Raw genomic sequence first — 27,714 nt, 5'->3', positions numbered from 1 at the left:
AGCTGGATGTGGGTAGGAATTTAGATAGCATGATCAAAATATGGAGACCTGAGGTTGGGTCTAACAGTACTAGTGGACAACAAACACCATCTATAACTTTGGGGAGATGATTACAGGCAGTTTGAGTTTAGTTTCCCAGAAGAAAATATTTGGGAATCACTGAGGCAGATTTGCTGGTTTCTGATTAAGAACAATTTACATGGAAACCACAAAGGGTTTATGGAATAACTGAATAAAGAAATGAGTCAGATGCTCACTTTAATTGCTTCTTCCCCTTCTATTTTATACCAGCTGGCTGCCAAACATTGCCGCAAACCTGTCATCAATGCAGGTGATGGAGTTGGAGAACATCCCACTCAAGGTCTGCTGGACATCTTCACCATCCGTGAAGAGTTGGGTACTGTCAATGGCATGACGGTAAGTAAAGTTGTGAGCTTATTTCCAATACTTTTGTCTGCCTGCTTACTTTCCACAGATCAGGAAACCCCATGACCTTCTTCATTCTTTTCCAGATCACCATGGTGGGAGACCTGAAGCACGGGCGCACAGTCCACTCTCTTGCCCGCCTTCTGACCTTGTATCGTGTCAGCTTGCGTTACGTCACTCCACCCAACCTGCGCATGCCTTCTGATATCTTCCACTTCGTAGCCTCCAGGGGAATCAAGCAGGTGAAGATGGGGAGGGGGGGTAGTTTATCATCATGGGTTCTTGTTTCCATTGCTTGGATCTTGAAGTTGACTACTTCCTTCTTATGCTCTTCTTTCCCAGGAGGAGTTTGAGAACATTGAAGAAGCTTTACCAGACACGGATGTTCTTTACATGACTCGCATCCAGAAGGAGCGCTTTGCTTCAATCCAGGAATATGAGATGGTAGGTGAAAGCACCCAGATGAACTGTCCTTACGCCAAAAGGCTAGATTCACACATTGCCCTTAGTCCCGGTTTATTTCAGCATTCATTTCTTGAACAAGCTATAATTAAATGGTTCCCAGAATTATTTTCTGAACCTTGGAAAACAACTCAATATGTATATGTCTCTTGTCCCAACCAGCAGTGCAAGATGCTATGTTTCCCCTCACCATCAGAATATATTCTTGTTGATAGTTGTGAAGTCATGTCCAACCCATCACGACCCCGTGGACAACATTCCTCCAGGCCTTCCTGTCCTCTAACATACTCTGGAGTCTATTTAAGCTCACGCCTACTGCTTCAGTGACTCCATCTAGCCACCTCCTTCTCTGTCGTCCCCTTCTTCTTTTGCCCTCAATCTTTCCCAGCATTAGGCTCTTCTCCAGTGAGTCCTTCCTTCTCATTAGGTGGCCAAAGTATTTGAGTTTCATCTTCAGAATCTGGCCTTCTAAAGAGCAGTCAGAGTTGATCCCCTCTAGGACTGATCGGTTTGATTGAATATATTGTAGTAGAAGAGAAATTCTGTTACTGCCCTTTTATTGAGAAAGATATCCTGCTTTCTAGCTAAGGATACACATTTGATTCACATAACACACTAGGCTAATTTGGTTCCGTTTACTGTGTTGTTTCAGACATAATTTATTTATTTATTTTATTTATTTGAGAAACAAACAAAATTGCCTAATTTGTATGTCAGTTTGGCAAATCCTGGGCTTGGTCTCTTCACTTCAGTGGGGTTGAATCCATGTTTTCCGAGGGCTCAAAATGTGGAATCGAGCTAAATTCATTTTCTGGATCCTGACTACTTGGAGCAACACAAGGGCTGAGTATTTTGAAACCACCTGAAAACTGGCATTGCAGAAATGGGCAGTTTCCCTCAGCATGGGGTAGTGCTGCTAACAATCAAGAATTCATTCAAGTCTTTTCTCTCTAGTGTTTTGGGCAGTTTATCCTGACACCGCATATCATGACCCGGGCCAAAAAGAAGATGGTGGTGATGCATCCAATGCCCCGTGTCAATGAAATCAGGTGCGAAGGAGCTAATCCTACCTCAGTTCATTTAAGTTCTCCTAGAATACAAAATATGCTACACTTGGGTAAGACTTTCTTCCAGGAGTTTTCCCACCCAGCCTGCATGCCCAAAAGGCTCAATCCTTGATGCTGGGGGAGTGGTAAGCAACAGCTCACATTTATCTCCATCTGAAAAGTAGAACAAAACGTTACTTCTGGTCAAGTTAAAACTCCTGGGTTGTTATGGACATCACAACTCTGAGTTCAGAAAGTCCTAGCAAAAACAAGCAATTCTGTTTGTTCAAACTACCATTCTTACTGAATAAAGCAGTGGTCTCTTTTAGGAGACTTAGCATGGGAGGAGAGGGAAAGCTTCTGTAATTTTGGTGGTGGTGAGTGATAATCCTTATCTTGGCATCTCTTTCTAGTGTGGAGGTGGACTCGGATCCCCGTGCAGCCTACTTCCGGCAAGCAGAGAACGGCATGTATATCCGCATGGCACTCTTGGCCACCGTGCTTGGTCGGTACTGATCTTTGTCTGTTGCAGCCCAGACTGGACATGAAAAGGGATTAAATTTTGGTCCCTCGATGAGCTGTCTCACCTCATATGCAAGTTGATACTATTTGACTGGATTTATGCTCACTTTGCTACCAAAGACCAAATAATACTCTTGGTGGGGCAGGCTTTCTGCCAAGGACATCAGGAGTGACAGAGGAAAAATCAGGAGCTCAGGAAAGGTAGCTTACTTCTTTCTTTCTCTTCAGTTCTTGTCTTCCACAGTCCGGTTTCTGGAATTTATGCTAGGGAGATGCTTGTCTGATACAATTCCTCCTTCTCTAGTTCTACTTTTGTTCGGTCCGAGTTCTCTCAAATTGCTGCTCCTCTCATTTGGATCCTAACCGTTACGTGAAGGGAGGGGGAGGGCTATGTGTTTTTCAGTGGCTATGCAGAATACCACTACAATTGTTTTTTTCCAAAGCTGAGAAGCAGTTTTGGCTCGTGGCACGACAAAACCGCGCTCGACTAAAGCGCGCCCGATTAAACCGCGTCGCTGACATCAACAGGGCGACAACAGCGAGCGCGGAGAAAGAAGGGCGCTTTAAATAGCGCTTTGAAAGCAAGCCGATTCAAGTTAAGGTAAGGGTTAGCTTTAGGGTTAGCTTTAGGGTTAGGTTAAGGGTTAGGGTTAGGGTTAGGTTAAGGGTTAGGGTTAGGTTAAGGGTTAGGATTAGGTTTAGGGTTAGGTTTAGGGTTAGGGTTAGGTTAAGGGTTAGGTTTAGGTTTAGGGGGGTTAGGTTTAGGGGTTAATTTTAGGTTTAGCGTTTACAGCGTGCTTCTGTTTCCACGCTGTTGTCGCCCTGTGATGACATCAGCTACGCGGTTTCGTCGAGCGCGGTTTTGTGGTGGAACCGTTTTGGCTATCATGTGAGCATTCTTTTCATCTGTGAACCAAACTCTGACGCCTTTGGGATTTTTTAAAAAGAAAAATTAAAGTATTGAATACAACCTGTGCTAATTGCTTGTATTTTGGGGAACTATTCAAAAAGAAATTGAATACCTGTCCTACTGCAAATCAATGAAAGGAGAAGGGTAACCCTTTCATACCTCAAGAGACCCTTGCTAAGAAAGGTAGGTAAGCATTGCTGGATGGACAGCAGCACATTGGATCCCTGAAGGGCAAACAGGATATAGCCTTACCTTATAAGTAGACAAAGAGAAGAATCACAATTGATGACTCACTGATGCAAGAAACACAAAAAAAGCATTATTGATTGATTCGTTAGATACAGTCATATGCTGTTTTTCAAATAGTAACTCAAGGTGGTATAAAGAGGTAGTATTCAGCTGGTTCTGATGAACAGTAGTGGAAATTTTGAGTAGTTCAGAGAACTGACAAATACCACCTCTGTTTAGCTCCACCTTCATCTATTCACTGCCTCCCGAGTCCCAGCTAAGTGGCTGGGTCTTCTTCTGTTGCCCTGCACAGAAAGCAGGTTAGTGGGGTGAGGAGAGAATGGGCATTTTGCAGTAACCTTCCCCAGGAGTGGGATAGGAATGGGGATTTTGCAGTATCCTTCCCCTGCCACACCCATCAAGCCACGCCCACAGAACAGGTAGTAAAAAAATTGGAATCCCACCACTGGTGGTATACAAGCACTGTCTCCTCTATTTTCTCCACACAATAACTATTGTACCATATGGGGTAGGTAGACTGGTTTAAGAGAGAATAATTGACCTACAGTTACCCATTGAGTTCCTGTGCTAAGGAAACACAAAATGCTGGCAAAACTCACTGGTTCATAAGGTGGGCTATTTTAAGCAAGAACAGGTATCAAGGGTGTGACAGTTTTCAAGATTTATCAAGTCTATTGATGATTATAATCCAATCCTGCTAACATATATGAATACACAGGGGTGGAATTCTACTGTTTCGGGCAAACTGGTAGTTCTGACTATCAGATGGGAGCGAAGCGGTTTGCTCCAATGATCAGCTAGGCCCACCTACCTGCCCCTGCGCTATATTGACCTATATTCCCTTTTCTGAAGCCCACCTGATAGGCACGGCAGAGCGGATTGCTGTGCCTCAGCTGTTTTGCACTGGGGCTGCAGTAGAAGGTAAGTTTTTTAAGGCACAATGCGCGGGCAGAGTGTGGGTCTGGCACATGTGCGGGCAAAGTGGCGTGTGTTGGCAAAGCACTCACATAGCAAACCAGTCGTTACACTGGTCAAATCCTACCACTGTGAATACATGATACTACATGAAAACAGCTAAAACTATCAGCATAGATTTTAACCATCTTGAAAGGAAGTTCTAAACCTTGGGGGCTCATCCTTCAATCCATAGGGCAAGGCAAAGAAGAATACTGAAGTCAAATGACTCATGATGCTAAGAGCCGAGGTGGCGCAGTGGTTAAATGCAGCACTGCAGGCTACTGCTAGATCAGCAGTTCAGCGGTTCAAATCTCACCGGCTCAGGGTTGACTCAGCCTTCCATCCTTCCGAGGTGGGTAAAATGAGGACCCAGATTGTTGGGGGCAATATGCTGACTCTCTGCAAACCGCTTAGAGAGGGCTGAAAGCCCTATGAAGCGGTATATAAGTCTACTGCTATTGCTATGATGCTAATGGAGATATTTAATTTTTGGGTCCCTGCTCTGAGTTAATTAGATGAAAGACTGCTGGGAACAAGAACCAGGTAGCTAGTTTGGCTAGGAAAGACATTTCCAAGAATTTACTTAATATTGTAACGCTAGGCAATTTAAATCACAACAAATACAATGCTAAATCCGAATACTTCTATAAGATTATGATGAAGATTCTTTTGAAAAGTTAAAAAGGTGCATCAAAGTTGAAATTTTTCAATAACAAAATAGTTTAATTTAGAAAAAAATACTAATTTCAGATGAGCTTTCTGAGCAATGAATATTATTCCATTGTTTCTAAACAACCCATCAACTGAATATATGCTACATATATTCCATTAAGTCATATCCATAAACAAATCAAGAGATTCAGAAGAAGATTTAATGATGGCAATAGTGCAATAGGAATTATGTAATTCTTCTACAAGCAACCTTTAAGGATGTTGACTTCACCTCCCAGAATTCCTCAGCCATCTTATAGTTACTGAGATTGCGAAAGACTGCTTTTATAGGAAAATATTTCCCATTATTTATCAAGGAATTTTATTTGTTTTATTTATTTGCCCAAAGTCACCCAGCTGGTTTGCATGCTCAAACCAGTACTAAAACTTCTATTTTCTAGCTTGGTGCCTTAACCACTAGATCAAATTGGTCAAAAATCCTAAGCCTTTTGCTTAAGGCTAGTACTCTTGGGCTGAGTATTCATCGGAGTCTACAAAGGAACCAAGTAGTTCTCTGTCACTTCCATGCAATTGCATCTTCCAAGCTGTTAGTACAGGTAGTACGAGCGAGGACTCACATCTTACTGTTCTACTGCAGCATTGTCTGTTTAATCACCTATAGCAGTGATGGTTAACCTTTTCGGCACTGAGTGCCGAAACAAGCGCACCAGAGTCCCAGGACCCGGAAGAGAACATCTGGCCGGTGCACATGTGTGCAGCGGCAAGGTGCTCTTCCTGGTTCCGTCATGCGCATGCGCACTGGCCAGTTCCTCTCTTCTGGGTTTGCATGAAGACCAGCTGGCCGGTGCATACGTGCATGCCATAACCTGGAAGGGAGCAACTGGCCAGTGCACATGCGCATGACAGAAGCTGAAGAGCAGTTGGCAACGGTGTGCATGCCCACAGATAGGGTTCTCATGCCACCTCTGGCATGCGTGCCTTAGGTTCGCCATCACAGGCCCATCATTTCTTCAGGCATAGCTGTCCTAGAATATACCTATCTCTATACTCCCTGCTTTTATAAACACCCAGGTACTAAAAATGCTTTTGAATTTCAAAGCAAAGTTTAAAACATATCAATAATTTACCAAGTAAGAGGGAACTCAGATATTTGGTTCAGCTGGAAACATCTAACACCTCTGTGCATATGAAGGACAGTTCTGGTCATATTTTGGTGTTTTTAAAAACACTTATCAGCTTAAGCCAATAAGCTGGATGCCTGCCTTCTCACCTAGCAGACAGTATTGCACTGAGCATGTAGTCTTGCTGGGAAGAAGTGAAGTCATTTCAAAGGAATAGCAGAAAGTATCTCTGCTACTGGAATCCCAAGTCACCGAGATTTTTAAAACTGTTTCAAGAGCCTTAATTTCTGGCGAGAAAATTTTTAATTCCTTAGAAGAAGCTGTATTTAGGGCAAAAATGCAAATTGTCTATAAATGGGAAACAGAGAAAACTTAATGAGTGGAGGCCATATGTTATATTTGGGAACAGGAGACAACTGATTTTGTCATTGTGCCCAATTTACTCTTTCGTCATAAATTCCAAGCCTTTTCTGTCTCTATTGAAGGCCAGTCTATTTGAATGATTTCTTCCAGCATAGAACTTTCTTACACTGAGCTCGCCATTAAAACAGAACAAGGAGATTTTCTGCACCATAAATCAGCCCATGCAAATCCAAACAACTTATTTTTGGTGAGGGGGATACAAAAATAGCTGGTGTTTACAGCACAGCCTGGGGCGTTTAAAGTGTCATTTGTATTTTTTATTCTAACTTCGTGACAAGTCAGCTTGAAAGGTTGCGGTGAAGTCCCAAAGGTGCTTTTTCAGGAGGCAACTGGACTTTCTTGTTTTTTGTTTTGAAAACGTTTCATTTATCATCCAAGAAACTTCTTCAGCTTTGACAGGATAGTGGGGAACAGAAGGGTTTAAATTGCTTGCAGCAGCTGGTAATTTGCATCCTTTTAGGGTCGTTGAAGCACTTGGAGGCTTATCTGTGTCCTCAGGGTCACCAGAGTGGTGCTCCTGGTTCCTGTAGTCTGCAATTTTTCCTCCGGAAATCCATTCCTACTCCCACATCATTCAAAGGGTGTTTAGATATACCCAAATTGTACGGCTAAAAGTCTGTACAGCTTCTCAATCATCCAGTTCACGGCTGCCTCAAAGAGACTTTTTCAGGAGGCAATTGGACTTTCTTGGGTTTTTTTTTTCTTTGAAGACATTTCCCTTCTCATCCAGGATGCAAATGACCAGCTGTCTCCAAGGAATGTAAATCCTTGCATTCTCCACTATCCTGTCAGAGCTGAAGAAGCTTCTTGGATGAGAAGCGAAACGTCTTCAAAACAAAAAGGAAAGTCCAGTTGCTTCCTGAAAAAAGCACCCTTGGAACAACCATGACCTGGTTGACTGAGAATCTCTACGGTGAAGCTCCCATATACGAATCCTCTCTTCTATTCGTAGTTCTACTCATTAGATTGTGAGGCGTGTATATTCTTCCCTCCGCCCCTTTGATTCTTTCTACCAATAAGCGCTTCAGGAACGCTGTACGTCATCTTTCGTTGCCTTGAGGTCAGTGGAGCCACGTGCCTGCCCGCACTGGAGTTATTCAAAGCCGGGAAAGGCGTGAGCAAAGTCTCTCTTAAGTAGACGTGCGCGAGGTTCGGCGGCTGATTTTACGAGGTGCGGGCGAGGGTGGTGGAAGTTTTCCTTTGCCTCGCCGTCGGTGGGGTTTGTAGTCTGCCTTGTGATGGGTTAACTTTCTCAGAGGCGTCATGAAACTGGAAGGGAAATTAGAAGAGGCGAGCGTGCACATAAAAAAGCATCCTAACTGGCATGTTGGCCGGTAACATGTATTAAAATAAGAATGACGTGAGATTCATCCTCCCTCCCTCCCTCCCCTCCCCTTTCCTTTCCTTAAAAATGCCTGTTTGTCGGGTCCTTGGTGCATTCGGGATTTGCTTATTTTCTTGCCGAGGTTTCACTACTAACTAGGTACCTAATTGAAAAGTCTGCAAGAGAAAAACCAAGCTCCGAGAGGACCAAGGACCCCAAAAGTTCTATTCTAATCTACAAATAGTCTATTTTATTGGTAAAGCCTGTTTGACAGTCTGCAAAGGCAGAGCTGAATTACTGAGGCAAACGGATGGAGTATCAGTGACAAGGTCGGTCAGATATTGCATATCTCATAATGGTCTTTTTCCATGGTAATTTATTTTCTAATAAACATAATTATTCCCAGGAAAATATACATACCATCAACACGCTTCCTGAGAACAAGAATATGTATGCAGGCATGATAATCGTGCTATTAAACACATTTAATGTATGGAAAGTACAGAGAATCAGAATATTTGAACTAGTGTAACTATTAGATAAATGTAAACCACCCAGCATGGCGTTACAGACATAAGAAAAGTATTTCATAGAATTCTAGAGTTGGAAGGAGCCATTTGAGAACAAATGTCATACTCAGTGAAGAATCCAGAGTGAAGCTATTTGGCTTCGGCTTGGGTCCTGTGTCAGTGGTTGTGCTCATTACTGTCATTTTTACTGCTCCAACAATATGAAGTAAAATATACAGACTTCTGAAGAAAAGGAGCAACTTTTTACAGGCCATTACTGTATTTTGATCATCTAGTATTTCTTCACTGCAGTACTATAGAGAATGGTACTGCTTCTAAACATAATGCATGTTGCTCAGAACTTGTGCTCCAATGTCTTTTTCACTTCTCTGTACTATAGAAGCTGTGTTAGGTGATATGGCAACCTTTTGGAGAGTCTACCAGAGATTGATGGTCCAGCACCCCTGGAAGGTGCAAATCATCACAGCTGGTAAGAGGAGCTAAGGCACATTAGCCCTGGGAAAGAAATAGGACGCTTCCCCACTTCTCTGGCTGCTTGTTGTCTTCCTTTGTTCCTCTGGTTGTTCATTATGCTAGTTGATTACAACCACTTCCTTTTGTGGTAGTTCTCAAAGCAAGAATCTAACATACATAAATGTGCCTCCAACAGAAAAGTTTGTATACTTCTGTCTTCTAGAGAGTGGCAGCATTTTTGTTAGTTTCTACATGTATATTCCATTTCGGAATGTCTTCCTTACTAAATAAGTTACATAAGACACATAATGTCTATGGAGATTTTCAGTCATTCAGGTCATGGTTGTCCCATGTCTATCCAAGAAGCGAAATGTTTTCAAGGAAAAAACAAAATCCAGTTGCCTTTTGAAAAAAAGCACCTTCAGGATGAGTCACATAAATGATTTAACAATTGCTAAAATGAAAAGCAGCCAATAAAACAGCAACTGGTATGTTTTTTACCCGTTACATCAATAAACGGATCACAAACATAATAGGCAAATAAAATCCTTATAATTGTAAACCAATAAAATGAACAATTTTCAAAATTCATCTAATAACATTACTGCAAAATATAGAAGAGGCTCGCAAATTATGAAGAGCCAGGAAAAAGACATTGCTATTGCAAAAATCTAAATGGTTTTTCCTCAGCCTTTTCTAAGGGTGGGATCTCACTTCAGTGCTTATTCAGAGTTTAAAGACTGACAGGGTATGAAACTTGGAAATTAGGATCTTGAAATTGAGGGTTTTCTAATTATTAAATTGATTTTCTGCCACTCCTCTGAGGATTCATTCTGTGTTACTACTACTCCAGCCATTTGCTAAAGTAAAAGTATAAATTTTAAGTTTATCCTACAATTTTGAAACTAAGTTAATCCAAGAGGAATTGACTGTGGCTTCCGAAAGACTGATGTTAAGATTTTGCTGATTGTATCTGAGAACGTACTTAATCTGGTCATTTAATGTAAATGCTAGCAGCTTTTTGTAATCAGCATGGAAGGCTTGGTTAGTTTTAACACTCTTTCTTTTCTTCTTTTGCATGCTGTGCTTTGTAGGCTCATCATTCCTTAGTTTATGGTTGCGTGTATTGTATGGACACCGAAAATGAAAATTGCTGAATCATTAGGATTTGTCTCCTGAAGGAGTTTCTGATGCCTTTTGTTCAGGCCACATTTTATAGTACATTGCACAACTTGCTTTGACCTATGTCAAGGATACTATTCTTCCTATTCCTCTTGCAAAATCCCTCACTACTAGCAGAAAAATGGAACTGAGAGAAATATCTCCATTATGGATAATTTTTCAGAGACTTTCATAATTCAGCATCTAAAGATAAGCTTAAAGTTCACAAGGGACACGGTGGCTAAGACGCTGAGCTTGTCAATCAGAAAGGTGGGCAGTTTGGCGGTTTGAACGGCGGTATACCCACGTTACACCTATCCTCCGCGAGCTGCACTGGTTACCAATCAGTCTCCGGATACGCTTCAAGGTGCTAGTCGTAACTTATAAAGCCCTTCATGGTATTGGATCTGGGTACTTGAGAGACCGCCTGCTGCCAATTACCTCCCACAGACCCATTAGATCTCACAGGGTTGGCCTCCTCCGGGTGCCATCTACCAGCCAATGCCACCTGGCTATTACCCGGGGGAGGGCCTTCTCTGTGGCAGCTCCGGCTCTCTGGAATGAACTCCCCGCAGGGTTTCGGACCCTCACCTCTCTCCAGGCCTTCCAAAAAGCCGTCAAAACCTGGCTTTGCCGGCAGGCCTGGGGGTGATGAGTTCCCTCCCCTCTCGACATGTATGGTTGTGCGACTGTTGTCTACTTTTATTATTTGTATTTTGTCTTTTATGTTCCCCTTTTTTTCCCCCCTTGAATTGTTCGCCGCTCTGAGTCCTCCCGGAGAAGGGCGGCATACAAATAATAAAATTGAATTGAATTGAATCCCTAATGCCGCGTAACAGAGTGAGCTCCCATTACTTGTCCCAGCTTTTGCCAACGTAGCAGTTTGAAAGCATTTAAAAATGTAAGTAGAAGAATAGGAACCACCTTTGGTGGGAAGGTAACAGTGTTCCATGCGCCTTCGGCATTTAGTCATGCTGGCCACATGACCATGGAGATGTCTTCAGACAGCGCTGGCTCTTTGGCTTTGAAACGGTGATGGCCACTGCCCCCTAGAGTCAGGAAAACTAGCACTTAGGTGCAAGGGGAATCTTTACCTTTAAGGTTCACATTCTGGATAGAGAAGACCACTGGTTTGAAAGAGGAGTCATAGAGGCCATCCATGTTAAAATTGAACAGCCCTCCCTCAACAGAGAGGAAACGATACAATACCACCCATCTCCTGTTTTCAACACACTCTTTTCAGCAGACCCAAGAAAGTTCCACACCTGTTTGCACTCTGATTCAGGTAACCCTGAAACCCTGAGTGGCCTCAACAACTCTCAGAGTGCTAATAACTGGATGAGTACAAAAAATTTCCATTTCCCACTAGTTAGTTAGAATGAAGAAGTGTCTTGGATGAGAAGTGAAATATTTTCAAAGGAAAAAAAAGAAAGTCCAGTTGCCCTTTGAAGAAAAGCACCTTTGGAACAGATATGAGGTGGCGCAGTGGTTAAATGCAGCACTGCAAGCTACTGCTAGATAGAGCAGTTCAGCGGTTCAAATCCCACCGGCTCAGGGTTGACTCAGCCTTCCATCCTTCCGAGGTGGGTAAAATGAGGACCCAGATTGTTGGGGGCAATATGCTGACTCTCTGTAAACCGCTTAGAGAGGGCTGAAAGCCCTATGAAGCGGTATATAAGTCTACTGCTATTGCTATTGCTATGGAGTTCCTTACAAAGCAGAGTCAGTTCTCAATACTAGTTTATTGCACTTGTTGGGTCCTCAGTGGCTACATACATGCAAACCTGGTTAATGAATTAATCCATTTTCTGAGTTGTATAATTCACTAAACTAACCAGTGAACTGATTTCACACAGTATGCCAAGCAAAAACAGGTAACCAAGATTAATATTAACTAAAAAATAACCTTTTATAAAGCTATGTACTTGGTCTTTTCCTGACCTGATTAGGTCTGAATTTGCACTTTTAATTTACTACATTTAATTTCATTAAATTAGGTCTTTTCCTGATCTGATTAGCTCTGAATTTGCACATTTAATTTACTGCATTTAATTTCATTAAATGTGAACATACGCTGCTGTTGTAGATTGGCTTTTACTAAACAAGTTCTGGAACCATCGTGCTAATGCTTGTGTACTTCTTCCTGCATCTTTCCCCTCCCTAATTTTTCTTGCTGACAACTCCGTCCCAGGGCCATCCATCAGGTGTAATGGAATCTGCCTGTTTGTTGTAGGGGTGACTAGCAAGCAAAGTTGGCAGCCCCCCAAAGTTCCATGTAGGTGAAGTCATCGCCCAGAGAGTCGTCAATCTCTGCGATGTAGCTGGCATTGAGAGAGACTCATCCCATTACACTCAGCAGGCTTGCCAACTGCATCATTCAGGTGCCACCCCCACCTTGTATAGAGGAATGAATGAATGGATCAGGGAAAGTGCATTTGCTTCCAGTAGCTGTGTATTTATCAATGAGTGAGTTAGAAACTCAGCCAGCGCTATGATGTTCCTGATACTTCAGCCAAAGAAAGTGGTTCCTATCTTTTTGGGAGGAATATCTCAACCAAGGAAATTTGTGCATCTGAACAAGAGAATCTTAAATACCACGAGTTAGTCCTTCGTGTGATCAGTATTTGAAAGACTGATCGTTAGTTTCCTAGGTAAGGATAAAAGTAAAGGTAAAGATTCCCCTCACACATATGTGCCAGTCGTTCCTGACTCTAGGGGACGGTGCTCATCTCTGTTTCAAAGCTGAAGAGCCAGCACTGTCCAAAGACTTTCTTTGTGGTCATGTGGCTGGCATGACTAAACGCCAAAGGCACACGGAATGCTGTTACCTTCCCACCAAAATGGTCCCTATTTTTCTACTTGCATTTTTAATGCTTTCAAACTGCTAGGTTGGCAGAAGCTGGGCCAAGTAATGGGAGCTCACTACGTTATGCGGCGCTAGGGATTCGAACTGCTGAACTGCTCACCTTTCAGCATCTTAGCCAGTGAGTTATCGTATTGTTGCTAGTTTCCTAGCAACAATCAAATTATTTTGTCAATTTTTTTTTTTTACTCAACAATATATGGCTTCTTCCTGAACTTAAGTCCACTTCCTCGTATGTTTCTACTTTGCAGGAGGAAATTTGCCCTGATTGTTTCTAAAGGTTTCACAGACATATGCATTATGTTACTTCCCTATGTGGTATAAATTGTGTGTGGTGTTACATCCTCTGGACAAGGCTTTTCTGAAGTATCCAGCACCTAACAATTTTTATCTGGGTTTTTTTTTTCTGCAATGTGATCGCTCTCATTTAATGGAGTAAGTGAAACAGATACATTTATCTGGAAAGCCAAGAAATCACTTTGTATTTTTGGCAGATTCCTGAGAGTCTGGAAACTCATAGAGGAAACTGAGACAGCTTCTGTACAAGTGGTACTTACTCTAGCTAGATCTCCTCTCTTGCCCTTGACTCTTAGCACTTGCTGCACCTTTTCAGTCAGTTCCAAGGGAAGGAGAGACAGCTCTTCCAGGCATTGTGGCTTATTTCTCTGCCAGCTGGCTGAGTCTTACCTAAGGAGGGAGGCTTGACGTCAAGAGTTGTTGGCAGAGACGTTTGGAAGTCAGTGGACCAAATGCTCTGCCCCCTTCCCCAGACTAGACTTCAGTTTAAAAAAAAAAAAAGACGTGATTTGGACTCATGTTGTCTGTTGTCTCAATTTCTGCAGTGGGTAGCTTCCCATATTTAGTCCTGGGTGTTAGCAAGAGCCTTTTAACGTCTCTTAGGTAAATCAAAAGGAGAGTTGCTTTGATCAGATACTCTTGCACATTTTTTTGGTGATAGGATCTCAAAACTCCGCCTGTCTACCACTCTCCAACTGTACAAACTGACTGTCGAAGAGGAATTGCTTGAGCTACTCATTCCCATTTTCTTATTTAGGCACAAGAATTCATCTGTGTGTAGAAGACCTCAGTGTCTCGGACTTAGAAACATGGAGAGTAAAACATAGTTAGGAACTCACAAGAGTACTGTTAGGAATCTTCTGTTAGGATTCAGTTTAGAAAATTGAAAGGCACTGGCAAATTCTGGTTTCCCCAAACAAGAAGCAACTAATTGAATTAGAAAACATGAAATGAGAAGACAGCAGAGATAATATAGATAAAGGAAAGGTCAGAGCCAATTTGGTGCAATGATCCAGTTTGGTGTAGAGAAGGCTCCGTAGGGCCAGTTGGGTGACTCTGGTCCAGTCACTTCTCAGCCCTAGGAAGGAGGCAATGATAAACTATGTCCAAAATCTTGCCAAGAAAAATGCAGGAACTTGGCTAGGCGGTTGCCAGGAGTCAACACTGATTCAAAGCATACATACATGCGCACGCACACAAACAAACATTAAAAATGAAATCAGATATTGGCTTAAGCTTTAAGGTTCTCTGGCATTCAGAAAAATTGATTGGATCAATATTGAATTAATGCTGTATTATAGGGACTCTCATGGGTGCTGGAGATGTGATTTCACAGCAGATGATTGAAAGAAGAGGGCTGTCTGGGCACAATGGCTGGCGGACCCTAAAAATGATGAGCATTGGTGTTTGCTTTGTGGTAAGTGAAAATTATGAGTGCTGAGTGGGAGGGGCACTCATTAGAGCTCAGTTGGAAACATCTGCTCCAGCTGTTTTGATATATGTGCAATGACCAGACCTATTCCTTGAACCAATAAAGTTGATTCTTTTGAGACATATGCAAAACAGAAATCGGATACTTAATGCTCAGGATGGGAGCAGAAGCTGCATCAATATTGTCTCTGACGGCTATCCATCCAACCTTTGTAGGGCCCAGTCATTGGAAAATGGTACCTGGTCCTGGATCGTCTGGTGCTAGGCAACACCAGAGTGGCTGCACTCCAGAAGATGCTGCTTGATCAGGTTAGGGAAACCCTCGTGAATTCAAGTGGTGGGAGGGGCACACACAAACATCCCTCCCAAAAATGGCTGCCTAACTGCTTGTTAATTCTTTTTGTGTAGATTTTGAGAATCAAAAGAGCAAACCATGACTGAATTGCAATCTCTGCATTTTTGCAACTTACCTTTTGCAGAATTTCCCATCTTGCTTGATACGTGCATACATAGCTCCATCCCCTATATTAAAGTGTTGTTTACTAAATGCTGCACATCAAGAATTTAAGCTGCAGGTTCTCAGCTATCATCTTCATTCTGGGTCTGGTTTTGTTGTATTTGGTGGGGAAGACCAAGATCTACTGGAGCCCCGTGGTATCTATATCTTCCACCTTGAGATATCTTTTTTCTATTCCTTTTCTGTTTCATAGGCCAAGTATACTTCACTTATTTTCCTGAATCTCTCTTGTATTCCTATCTGTATTTCACACAGTTTGGATTCGCACCCTGCTTCCTGGCCTGTTTTCTGACTCTGGCGGGAGCACTCAACGGTCTATCCTTGGAACGGAACTGGAGCAAGCTCAAGGAGGTAAGTTCCAAATTTAGCATCAAGATAGATATGGGTACAGAGATTTCAAAGAAGCAGAAGAAGCATTGCTTACTGGGTCTAAAACCTTTGCCATTTCTTCAGCCAATTTTCCTTAAAGAAACAGTGCAATAACATGCATGTTTATCCATCACACTGTTCCACTGCAAATAGACAGCATTATACAAAATGCAGGAAAAGAGTAAGAAGTATGCAAAAGAAACTAAAGGCTGAAGGTAAGAGGAAAGAAAAGAAAATATACTAGAATTAAATCTAACCTTATACAAGCATTCCTTATGCATTTATCTGTATCTATAAATACATTCCAGCCAAAGGGTTATCACACATCTTTATCTTATGCTAAATGTATTTAGTGAATAGTTTTACTTATTTTTATATTCATACATACATATTTATTTATCAAAGTTATTTGCCGCCCATCTCAAGTTCAAGGCATACATACATACTTTGGCAAGACCTGACTCCAGGCCAACTCTGGCAGACTCACAATATAAAACACAACAAATGCTAACACAACAAAATAACTAGCAAAACAATATGGTAAAGGAATAAACAAAATGGCATAGCCAGACAACTTATTTATTTTTATGCATGGTTTACTCACATCATATACTAGTCTTATGTATTTAGCAACCAACCATCTATGTTTTTGTGCAAAACATTCTCTAATTCAAGCCTATTTCTTTTCTCCAAATCAACAAACTCAACAGTAGGCATTTTTGTCACATTCATACATTTTTCAGTGACTCTGAAAAGCACAAATCTGGTTTTCATAGTGTCCCTGTTGCAGAGCTAGTTTGCAATTCCACAATGTTGTCTCATTGTCACTTTTGATTAGGCTTCTGCCAAACAGTTTCCCAAGAACATGCAACAAACTCATCCTCCCTGTAGTTGTGTATTCACGACTGAATGAATTAATTGGCCATCATGCAAATGATTCTTTGAAAGTTGCACAAAGTCAAAGTAAAAAAAGCTGCTGCTCTTAAACTTTCTACAAGAGCAGGTAAGCATTCTTGATCTGGAATATAGAAGAAATTCTCTAAGACAGCGTTTTTTCAAACATTGCAACTTTAAGCTGCGTGGATTTCAACTTCCAGAATTTCTCAGCTAGAAGTTGTCAAGTGTTGTTGTTTTTAAACTGCTCTGGGTCAATCTCCTTTTCAAAGAAAGCACCCCCCAATATTTTGCAGAGAAGTCGCAAACAAAAATATAGCAAGAAGAGGAAACCTGGGCCATCAGATAGGCTTTTTTGCTCGCTCTCTTATAATATAGTATTTTATTATCCCGTGTCATTGAATGGGGAAGATTTCAAATAGACAAAAGAAACTACTAATGAACATAGAACATGATTACATTGTGGAATTCAATTCATAGAAGAGCAAGCAATTTAATTTTCCTCTACAGCCATCGAATTGCTTTCTCTTTTATAAATTTCAAAATCGTTACTGGTCAATAGTGACATATTCATCTCTTCATTGTCTTTATCCTCTCATTCTTAAAAGGTGTTCCATTATTATGCAGAAGCAGAAAGTTAGACAAATACTTTGGTTTTCATCAATGCTATGTTGAAAAGCTTTCTAGAGAATTTAAGAAAATACTGTTGCCAGTAATCACCATGTACTAACAGCCACACAAAAAAAGATCAGTTATATTCAATATACTTTATATCTGATGGAAAGAAATTTTTTTAAAAAGATAGATGCACAGCTTCCATAGCAACTTTAATTCCCACAAGGCTGCCTCAGATACAAGATTCTGTCTTTTGAACTATGCCAACTTCTGTCATACTCTTGAATGGCTTTTTTAATGTCTATTTTTGTTCCTTGGTTAGTGGTCCATCATATTCTGCAATATGAGATACCTGCCTGCCCCTCTGAGTCACACAGTGCAGGTTTGGTTAAGGGGCCACGCATCTCCAGCATGTTATGACGATGCCATAGCAAGATGCTTTCTGTTTGCTCTTCCTTGTTCAGCAAAGAATTCTCATGTCTTATGTTTGCATGTACTGTAATACTTTGATTGCTAAGCAATGATGAGTCATAAGAATACATTGCCAAAGAGTTTGATGGAACCCATTCTTAGAGGGAAAGGACTGATTGAGAAAGACCATCTATAGAAATATTGACTCAAGGCAGGATCTAAAAGGAGAAATTACATTACATCGCTTCTATTTTCCTGAATTCGCTCACAATCACCCAGGAATCTGTCTGAGATGTTTTGGATGATGGTGGAAAAGTGATAGATAGAAATTCCAGCCATTGAAGTTTGTGGACATGCGGGTGGGGTTTTGTTGTTGTTCTTGTGAATACATTTGCATGGATTAGTGATTATTTCTTCTAGACATTTACAGACCATTTCATTTTGTAAAATAATAGTTTTATACATAATCTGAGAATGAAAAAATCCAGGGGGAAAAAACCAATGTAATTTAAGACACCAAACATCCCATGAAGGGGCATTACCTATTCTGGCCCAAAGACTGTGGTAGAATCAAGTTTTAAAGGCTTGTTTAAGTAAGGTTAAGATGGAAACCATGTGAATATCAGGGTAAATGTTTTTCTTTTCCAGAGAACAGGCACTATGACAAGAGAAGGCACATTTCTGGGTGCCATCAGATGACACAGTTTAATTGACGGGACCCAAAGTATGCTTTGTCAGTATGTTGTATGAGTAAGGCCAGTAAATCCTTAAGTCACAGGTAAAACAAACCCCAACTTAACACAGTGTGTGAATGCAGTGTGTGAATTCAGGCAGTGAGAAACTGTTCAGAGAGGCAGATTTAGAGTTGACTTTAGGAAGAGCTATCATCTGGCCTTAGAGCCTTCAAAAACTCCTCCCTGTGATTTTTGTTCTCTTTTAGGACTGTCAGTATAAGTGCCTCAAAGTTGGACACATACAACAACCCTACCTACTTTTCTCACCTCTGCTTTCTTGCAGGACTACCCTGACACTCTGATCACCAACTACTATGTGAGTGGCCTTCAGATACTATTGCTGGGACTTGTCAGCCTTCCTTTGAATATTCCTGCAGAGAGATTGTCTAGGGCTGGGCGGATTGGTGGAAGAAAGAATTTCCTCCATATTTTCCAGAGACCCTGTAGACTTGCTTGGCCATTCAGTTGTTCCAGCCCTTGCTACAGATGTCAGCTTCTCTTTTCCTATTGGGTGGGTGGGATAAAGCCGATGTGGTGGCTGCTTTTCATCAAACTCTTTTCCAATGGTGCTGTCTCTGTTTTTCAGATATGGCCAGCAGTTCAGCTTGCCAACTTCTACTTCATCCCCTTGAACTACAGGTATAGACTGCTTTTCTTGCCTAAATTCCCTTACTTCTGACACTGCCTACATGCATATGCGCCAACAGTCAAATCCATAATTGGCAATGTTGTTGTCCTTGACTTTTTTCTTCTTTTTCCATCTCCAGACTTCCTGTGGTCCAGTGTGTTGCCCTTATCTGGAACAGTTATCTTTCCTGGAAAGCCAATAAACTATAACCTGGCATGGGAAGACATGGGAACTATGCTTAATCCTATTAGAACACCTGCAGATTCTCTTTACTCTCTGTTCTTCATGCAATGCAAACAGACGAATAACCCAGGATACATACCATATGCCAACCACAAAGATACCCAATCAACCAGCGTATGCAACTGCACAAAGACATGTTTGTGAAAAAGCCCGAAGTGTTCCCTGAAAAGGAGAATTGAGCAAAACAAACCTCTGCTCTGCATACTCTGCTATTAGCCGTTAAAGAATCAGACCAGCTATCACAGCTGCCTGGCAGAACTGAAGATACACTGTGTAGTAGTGGAACTCAGGAAATGCTGCAATCATCTAGGACTAGGTACTTGACTGTAGAGTGTTTGGTAGGGCCTTGTAGGAAAACTATTAATTTCTCTGAGCTACGTTTACTATTCTTTAGGAACATAAGAAATTCCTTTATACCTGCAGGCCAGGATACACTTCTCATTTAACGACTGCCTTATACAGTAACCATTAGCAGTTATAACAATGATGAAAAAGCAACTTTGCAACCAATCCTTACATTTATGAAATTTGCAGGTCTATAAAGCAAAGGAAAGCTGAAGTAAGATTGGAACTACAATTGCGGTTTCACTGCCAACTGCTTTGCTTAATGATCATATTACCAGTCCCAAGTGTAGGACCAAATGAGAACTACCTATATTGAGCTTTTTTGGTAGCTTCTTGTATCATGTAATCAATCTTCAATTAGTTTAGAATTTAATGCATAATTTTAACTTGATGAGAATTCGGTAACCAGACCAAGCATCCTGTGTAACTAAGCCATGGAATAAGACATTTGTTCCATTTTGCCTATTACTATAAATATTATTGTAATGGCTTTTTAGTGTTTTAAGGCTACTTTTCTACTGTTGCTTTGGCATATCAAGAACTACCGTATTTTTCAGAGTATAAGATGTACCTTTTTCCCTCAAAAAAGAGGCTGAAAATCTGGGTGTGTCTTACACACTGAATACAGTATTTTTTGCCTCCCGAAACCCTGCCCCCTTCACCAAAATGGCTGTGCATTGCTTAGGAGAGTGCAGAAACTCTTTTTTTATTTGCCTCTTCAAAATCTTAGTGGGTCTTATACTCTGAAAAATACGGTAGGTCTGAGGCCACTTGAATGCAAAGCATGGAATCTATTGCTGAATTCACTTTTGAAATACTGGGATGCTGGGGGTCCAACTGATACACAGCTAAGTTAATTTTTGGAAAGAATTTGGAAAATTAATGGAGTGATCTGTTAGTGGCAATTTGCTATGATAACTAGAGGGTATCTCCATATATTGAACCAATCTCTTAGGAAGCTTCCAGTATTGATTTATTTGTAGTAGATGCATATGGCATCTACAGAGATCATGCAATCCTCAATATACAAATTTAAAGTGTCAGCATATGTTTTTTTTTTATTTAACAGTTCTTTTAAGAACTCACTGACAAAAAAATTGGAAACCTGGATCCATATTTTGCAACTAAACGTAGAAGGCTTAAGTAGAAATAAATGTGAGTAACTAAGCAGACTGGATAGGATAAATGTTATAACACTACAAGAGACTCGTTTGGCTAACAAGGAAGAAATTAAAGCTCAAGGGAAAAAATCCAGGGCCCACAGTTGTAGCCAATATAACGTCCATTGTTGATGAGTATCATGTAAGAATGATTGACTTTTGGGTTCTGATTGATTCTAAGGAATCAAAATGACTACTATGAAAAATAGGATGCTTAGTCCAAGCCAACTGGAATTAGTTTTTTACAAAGTAGGCATTCGTATAGAACACATATATGGTGCAGTAGTTAAGGTTTTGGACTAGGATCAAGGAGACCCAATTCTAGTCTGCCATCAGCCATGGAATCTCATGAAGTGATGTATATAGACTAGTTACTTTCATTCAAGCCAATCTACTGATCAGGTTTGTGGTTATGAGAGAAAAATAGGGAATACTATATGCTATCATGAGCTTCTGTACAAAAAGTGATATATAAATCAAATGAATAAATGTTTTCACTTTTGAACTTCAGTGAAGTCAGATCTAATAAGCCCCGGGTATTGTTCCTCAAGAAGCAAAGAATGTTTGCAAGTCCCAGAGAGCCAAGTTACAAGGCCAGATTGGTGTATCTGCACTGGTAGCATAATGACAATTGCACTCCTAATTATCCAGTGCGACAGATTCAAAACTGGTTCAGAATAAATTAATTTAATGTACTGTTGGTGTGGAAGTCACTATCCTGCTGACAAACAGGCTTTTAAAGAGAATGTGACAAATGCATGGAGAAAACTGGCGAATGGCCATTCACTTTTTATTCTGATAGATCAGTATTTCTCAACCTCAGCAATTTCAAGATGGGTAGACATGAAGGCAGGGGATTCTGGGAGTTGAAGCCCGCAGATTTTGAAGTGGCTGCAAATGAGAAACACTGATGACTGTACAGGTAGTCCTCAACTTACGACCACAAATGAGCCCAAAGTTTATTAAGTGAGAAATTTGTTCAGCTTTGTCCCATTTTACGACTGTTTTGCCACATTTGTTAAGTGAATCCCTGCAGTTGTTCAATTAATAACATGGTTCCTAAGTGAATCTGGTTTCCCCCCTTGACATCTCTTGCCAGAAGGTCGCCGAAGGGGATCCCATGACACTGCAAGTATCATGAATGTGAGTCAGTTTTCAAGCACCCGAATGTGAATCGCGTGACTATGGGGTTGTAAGCGTGAAAAAGGATGATAAGTCACTTTTCTCGGTGATGTAACTTTGAACAGTCACTAAATGAACTATTGTAGGTCGGGGACTACCTGTATTTGGGGGTAATGCCCACCTGCCCTTTTACAAACTACTACATGCTGCTTGAACAGGCCAAAACTCCAGAGGGCCTGGAAATTGCCCAACCCAGCACTGAGGACTTTGAAGCTCTCCCATGCGGCCCCTCTGCTTTGCCTGGCCACCTTCTTGAATTTTAGTGAATGGCTCACCCTCTGCTCCCCTTACAACTCCTGTATGAAATAACCGGGCTCTTCTGCTTTAGCGTCCAGAAGAAAGTAGCACTTCTCACTTTTTTTATTTTTTGCGGGGGTGGGAGTGTAGGTGGGTGCCAAGCTGCACCGCCTTTCCAGAACCGCTTTTACCCTACGAGGACGAGGAGAAAGGCTGCTCAGCAGAGCCCCGTCCCTCCTCTTACAAAGTTTTAAGTCACGAGCGCGCTCTTTCTCCCCATGCCCGCTATTTACGCAGGCCCAGGGCACTGGACGCTCTCTGGAAAGGGCTCGCTCGCTCGCTCGCGCTCCCGCGGTCGAGCCTCTCTGCAGGGTCGCCCCGCCAGCCAATCATCGCAGCTTCCTCGCTTCGCGGCGGCGGACCTGGCCGGTGTTTGCCCAGAGGCTGGCATTCGCTAGCGGATGTTTGCCTTCCTATTGGGGCCAAGTAGCACGAGGAGATGAATGGGAAGCGGGGAAGGGAAAGTTAGAAGCTAATTCAGCTCGGATCGTCGGGAACCAAATCAGCCGTCTGTGTGCCCCAGCGAGTGGAAGAGAGCCCGAAATAATAACGGGGGGTTGAAAAGAAAATGTACAAGACCTGCCAGTTTCTATAGCAGAGCGGAGGCAATGGGTGCCTACTGTTGCAAGGCGGTCACATCCGAGAATTGAGTCGCTTATCAGATTTAATGCGAAGTGTTAAAGCTCAAGCGTAACAAAAAATAATTGTTGTACCTGCATAACCAATATCCAAACAAATAAACTATAAACTCAATTGTCTTAAAGCATAATGACCATATTCCCACAATATGTCCAACCACAATTTTGTGCACTTAAGGTGGTGTCAGCTCTTAGTAACATCAATAGGTTTTCTCCATGATATTCTGTCCCTGTTGATCCTTCAGCATTTCCAAAAGCACCCCATCACTGAGTTCATCCACCTTGCTGTTTTCCATCCTCTTTCCTCCCACCTTTGTCAGTATTAGAGCCTTCTCAGAGAAGAAAACTAGATCTTCACATAAAGTGTCCACAGAAGGATAATTTGAATTTCTGGACCTGCATCTAGATGGGGTCCTTGGTGCTCTCTGAGCTTGGTTGTTTTCTTGAAGACATTTCATTACCAAACCAGGCAATATCATCAGTAGTAATAGACAGTGGGATTTACTCACATTTTATATACTAGGGGATTGCCCTGTCAATGTTGGTGAAAGTAGTTTTGGTGATTCCTTGATTGGACTGTTGTTTACTGTTAGCTTGTTTGGATAAATTGTCCGACTCACCGGACAACTGTTCTTGCACTTCCAAATCCTGGTCAAGAAATGGGTGGCAGTTATAGCCAGGAGGGTTTTTGTCTTTGATTTTCAATTGATGTGTCAAATGATATGTCAATTGTATCTGCCCCTGGATCAGGTGTCTCTGTAACTGATCATTTAGATCTTAGCACCTTCTGGTTAAATTACTGCAATGCATTTAAATGGGGCTGCCTTAGAAGAATATCCAGAAACAAACTGGTTCAGAATGCAGTGGGTCAGATGTATGCATCACAATATGGCCATTTAACTTGACTATTTTGTGCACTGTGCTACCTCTTAATAAGCTTCAAGATGCAATTCAAGGCCATGATCAGAAGTGGTATTCAGCAGGTTCTGACCAGTTTTGGAGAACCTGTAGCAGAATTTTTGAGTAGTTCGGAGAACCAGTAAATACCACCTCTGACTGGCCCCGCCCCCATTTATTCTCTGCCTCCAGAGTCCGAGCTGATCAGGAGGAAATGGGGATTTTGCAGTAACCACCTCCTGGAGTGGGAAGGGAAGGGAGATTTTACAGTATCCTTCCCCTGCCACGCCCACCAAGCCACGCCCACAGAACTGATAGTAAAAAAAAATGAATCCCACCATTGGTCATGGTTGTGCATTTTCCATAGTAGTTCTTTCCTTCTGAAATAATCTTCCCTCCACTCCTTATTACCTTCCATAAGGTATTAAAAACGTGTTTTTTTTCCTCTCTAAAATTTGGGATGAGATGTTAGATGTGCCTGTTTTGAAGAAACATTGTTTGACAGCTGAATTGTATGTCTGTATTTTTTAATTAGCTATCCAGAGTTACACTGGCAAGCGGATAGCCATATACATTTATTAAATATTTAAAATTCCAGACATAGTTTGGTGTCTTTTTTGTGTGTTTGTCCTCTTTTGCCTCTTGTCCTCTCCTACCTTACTGCCCCTCAAGAGAGTTCAACTGGCTGGCCAAGTCTGCCCATTTCTTCAGATCTGCTTACTAGTCACAACACCTTCTCTTTTGTATGGGCTGTGGTTGGTCTATTAAGATGCTGTTATTCAAAGATGCTAGAGAGATTGCCAGCTAAAACTGACACGTTCACTTACATTCCTACCCATTGCTTCCTGATCCTTTCCTATGGAATTTTATCAGACTAATCAGAATTACTTGTCTGTCAATCAGTTCTGAAGTTCATCACAGCTTCGGCTTATATTAATTCATTTCAGTGAGAGACGGAGCATCTTCTAACTCATCCAACTCAAGGTTGAGATTTATGCATGTTTGAAGATGTTAGAAGAGGCTTTGTATCAAGACTGATTATATGAAGAGGAAAAAAAAACATGTAAATATCAAAAAGCTGGTCTATCAATAGAGCTCACACACGGAAGGGGGTAGGGAGTCACAAACACTTACAGGGGGCTCAGCTGGTCTCCCTGGCATTAGTGCCTTGAGAATGACTCCAGCATTCTTAGGACCAAAGTCTTAGAACCTGGGAAACTAGGTCTGTAAAGAGTGAATTTACTCTGAGACGACTTGCAGGAGAGCTGAAATAATCCCAAGTGGGAGTGGGAAGAGCAGGCACCCTTTAACAAAGCACAAGGACACCTTCTCCCACCCAGACTCAGGTCCCAAGAGGGTCTACCGGGGGACACCGCCCGCACCATCAGCAATCAGTCCATGTTCCTCACTGACGTCAATGGATCTCCCGGCTCGCTCTCTATATAAAGAACCCGCCAGCGACTCCGAGCACCCTTTTCCCGGCTCCGCAAGGACACATCGCGGTAAGTTGCTTCCCTTCCACCTGAGGCTGAGGCAGGAGGCGGGAGGGAAGGGAAAAAGAAGAAGCGTAGGCTGACGATCCTCCAAGCAACCCCGTCAGCCCTCGGGTGCTGCGACTACCAGCTCAGTGTCACCCCCTACTGGCACTGGCTGGCCAAGAGAGGGCTGGAGATGTCCTCGGGATGTGGTCCTCCGTCCGGTTGCTTACGAGAGCATCTCTCCAGTAGACCTTAGCCAGGTTCCCCAGATTCTCTCCAACTTTTAGGGGGAAGCTGGGTGGCTTTGCTCCCTGTCCTGGGTCACTCTGGCAGTGCCAGCTGTCCGGGTCTCGCTTTCTCCAAGACCTCCCTCTCTCCTTTACCAGGCCCGGACCGCCTCAGCATGAGGCGGGCGCAGCTGCCCAGCCTCCTGGCCTCGCTGCTCCTCCTGCTCTTGCAAGTGTCCCTCGGAGCCAGACCAGCGCTCGACCTCGAGGGCAGCGCGGAAAGCGACCTGACCCTGCGGCTGCGGTTCCCCGAGGAAAACCGCGACGGATCCGGCCAGACCCTGCGATCTGCTCCGGAGCCAGACGTGGCGAGCCTGTTGCTGCGATCCCTGCACCGGCTCTCTCCGGAGGGAGAGCTGCGCCGACGCCTCGCCGAGCTGAGCGACCGGCTCAAACGCCACGAGCCGCCGCTCTCCATCGACCTCACCTTCCATCTCCTCCGCCACATGATGGAGATCTCCCGGGCGCAGAGCCAGCAAGCCCAGGCGGAGTTGAACCGGCAACTCTTGGACTCGGTAGGCAAGTGAAGCGGACAAGCGAGGGCGCGCAAGGGACGCCCTCGCCTTTGTGAGCCAAAGCCGGCAACGGAATCGCCCCGCACTTCCTTCGGCATCGCTTGATCCCAACTCCGGCGCCTTCGCAGAAGACATTTGTTTTTATGAAATAAAACTTCTTGGGCGTCAAACGGTTTCTGAGTGCGGGCTGTTGATTTAAGTTGGAGGAGGGGTGAGGTTGTGTCTTGGGCTGCCCTGGTGGTCCTACCTGAGCTGTGAGGTGTCAGGGTTTGTTGTCTTGATATATATAACTGTTGGATTCACTAGAGCAGGGGTGTCCAAACTTGGGAACTTTAAGACTTGTGGACTCCAACTCCCAGAATTCCCCAGCCAGCCCTCAACCTTCCACAACTTTAAGACTTGTGGACTGTCCACAAGTCTTAAAGTTGTGGGAGGTAGAGGGCTGGCTGGGGAATTCTGGGAGTTGAAGTCCACAAGTTTTAAAGTTCCCAAGTTTGGACACCCCTGCACTAGAGGGTCCCAAAGGTGTTTTTCCAAAAAGCAACTAGACTTTCTTGATTCTTTTCCTTGAAAAGGTTTCAGTTCGGTAGAAGGGTTTGCATCATATTACATCACACTGATTTACTGAATTAACACAGTTTCTGCGGTCGCACATTACATAACCAATGTTAACGAATCGTCTGGGTTTGAAATATGGCAAACCCAGCAATCAAACCAAAATTAAATGAACCATGCTATGCATGTATTATCAAGTTGAATTGATCTCCTGATACTATAGGTCAACGCTACTCAAAGTTAATCAACTTTGGAGAAGTAAAGGAATGCTGATGGAGGAAAGTAAAATGCTAGTCTTGGTAATGAAACTACAAATTCAGATGTGTCTCTATTTCAATCTGCTTTACAGGGATGCAGGCAGAACTTGGATCTTGAGGCCAAAGGCGGCCTGAATCAGATTGTTGATTCCCCAGGTCAACTTTGGTCAGATCCTATGCAAAGCTAAACTCAAGTAAAATCCAAATGTTTTCAGAACCAGAGTACTCTTTCCATCTAAGGGAACAGTGTATTGCAACCCAAAATATAGACTAGAATTGAGCATTTTCATGTCAACTAGGCTGGGAGATGGAAGCACCATATATACTAGGGGATGTCTCAATTCCCCATTGATCCTCTCTCTCCACAAATTCCCTTGACTCCTTTGCCATGGAGCATTCGCTGTACAGTACTCGAACTTCAAGAGCAGCACCATGGACAGCGGCACTGCCTAGATCCACTAAAAAGCGTAAGTGCCTTCCAAATCAATCTGTTGGGCTGGTTGCTGATACTAACAATAAGCAACATTTTGCCTTTTCCCTAGATGGAGGGCACTCTGATCAGTTGAAAACAGCAGGTCAGGAAAGCAGATTAGACTCCCTTCCTCGTTTGTTATAATGTAAATAATGTAAATGGCCATTCATCTCACTAAAGTTGTATCTACCGGAAGGCAGAGTTCCACTTTTGATGTTCTCCTGCTCCAACATACCTCCCATCCATGGAAGAACTTGACTTTTCCACCAATTCCTTCTATTTAAAAAGCCAGTTAGAAGACATTTCAGGCAGAGCAGGACTTCTCCAGCAAAATGAGGCCTTTTTTCCCTTTGACAGATTGCCAGATCCTTCT

At 42.5% G+C, this 27,714-nt stretch overlaps 3 protein-coding genes across 5 annotated transcripts in view; all 3 read left to right on the top strand.

Moving 5' to 3' along the window:
- The window catches only part of CAD (carbamoyl-phosphate synthetase 2, aspartate transcarbamylase, and dihydroorotase), a 45,100-nt gene extending 41,674 nt beyond the window's left edge, over positions 1-3,426 (top strand). The window contains exons 40-44 of one of the 2 annotated variants that reach the window (XM_087717375.1): positions 292-417; positions 513-668; positions 769-870; positions 1,843-1,937; positions 2,348-3,426. In XM_087717375.1, the coding sequence (XP_087573501.1) occupies positions 292-417; positions 513-668; positions 769-870; positions 1,843-1,937; positions 2,348-2,450 (582 nt within the window). In that variant the 3' untranslated portion in view covers positions 2,451-3,426. Of the gene's footprint in view, positions 1-291; positions 418-512; positions 669-768; positions 1,938-2,347 lie in introns of both variants that reach the window. The other variant, XR_015696890.1, reaches the window with a different exon arrangement.
- A 4,418-nt stretch (positions 3,427-7,844) lies between these two features.
- Positions 7,845-20,646, top strand: MPV17 (mitochondrial inner membrane protein MPV17). 2 transcript variants are annotated; one of them, XM_014062607.2, is made up of 8 exons: positions 7,845-7,959; positions 9,022-9,111; positions 14,718-14,833; positions 15,064-15,156; positions 15,620-15,715; positions 18,671-18,703; positions 18,974-19,026; positions 19,155-20,646. In XM_014062607.2, exons 2-8 carry the CDS (start codon positions 9,039-9,041, stop codon positions 19,222-19,224), a joined length of 534 nt encoding a protein of 177 aa, XP_013918082.1. In that variant the 5' UTR covers positions 7,845-7,959; positions 9,022-9,038; the 3' UTR covers positions 19,225-20,646. The 2 variants fall into 2 exon arrangements, with proteins under 2 accessions (XP_013918082.1, XP_087573500.1); XM_087717374.1 differs by lacking the exon at positions 15,064-15,156.
- A 5,012-nt stretch (positions 20,647-25,658) lies between these two features.
- Positions 25,659-26,069, top strand: UCN (urocortin). The gene has a single exon (XM_014062579.2). The coding sequence runs from the start codon at positions 25,659-25,661 to the stop codon at positions 26,067-26,069; it is 411 nt and encodes a 136-aa protein (XP_013918054.1).
- The last annotated feature ends 1,645 nt before the right edge of the window (positions 26,070-27,714 follow it).

Source organism: Thamnophis sirtalis, unplaced genomic scaffold, assembly GCF_051295495.1.
Source record: "Thamnophis sirtalis isolate CommonGarterSnake01/CBP01778 unplaced genomic scaffold, rThaSir2_p1.2 scaffold_6, whole genome shotgun sequence".
Lineage (NCBI taxonomy): Eukaryota > Metazoa > Chordata > Lepidosauria > Squamata > Natricidae > Thamnophis > Thamnophis sirtalis.
The sequence above is the reverse complement of the archived record's forward strand: the minus strand, read 5'-3'. Positions and strand labels throughout refer to the sequence as shown.

Bases quoted from the DNA above. Each gene is read 5' to 3' on its own strand.
- MPV17 (XM_014062607.2), top strand. From the start codon at position 9,039: ATGGCAACCTTTTGGAGAGTCTACCAGAGATTGATGGTCCAGCACCCC. The intron at 15,157-15,619 runs GTTAGGGAAACC...TATTTCACACAG, and splicing joins AGAAGATGCTGCTTGATCAG to TTTGGATTCGCACCCTGCTT. The intron at 18,704-18,973 runs GTGAGTGGCCTT...TCTGTTTTTCAG, and splicing joins CTCTGATCACCAACTACTAT to ATATGGCCAGCAGTTCAGCT.
- UCN (XM_014062579.2), top strand. From the start codon at position 25,659: ATGAGGCGGGCGCAGCTGCCCAGCCTCCTGGCCTCGCTGCTCCTCCTG.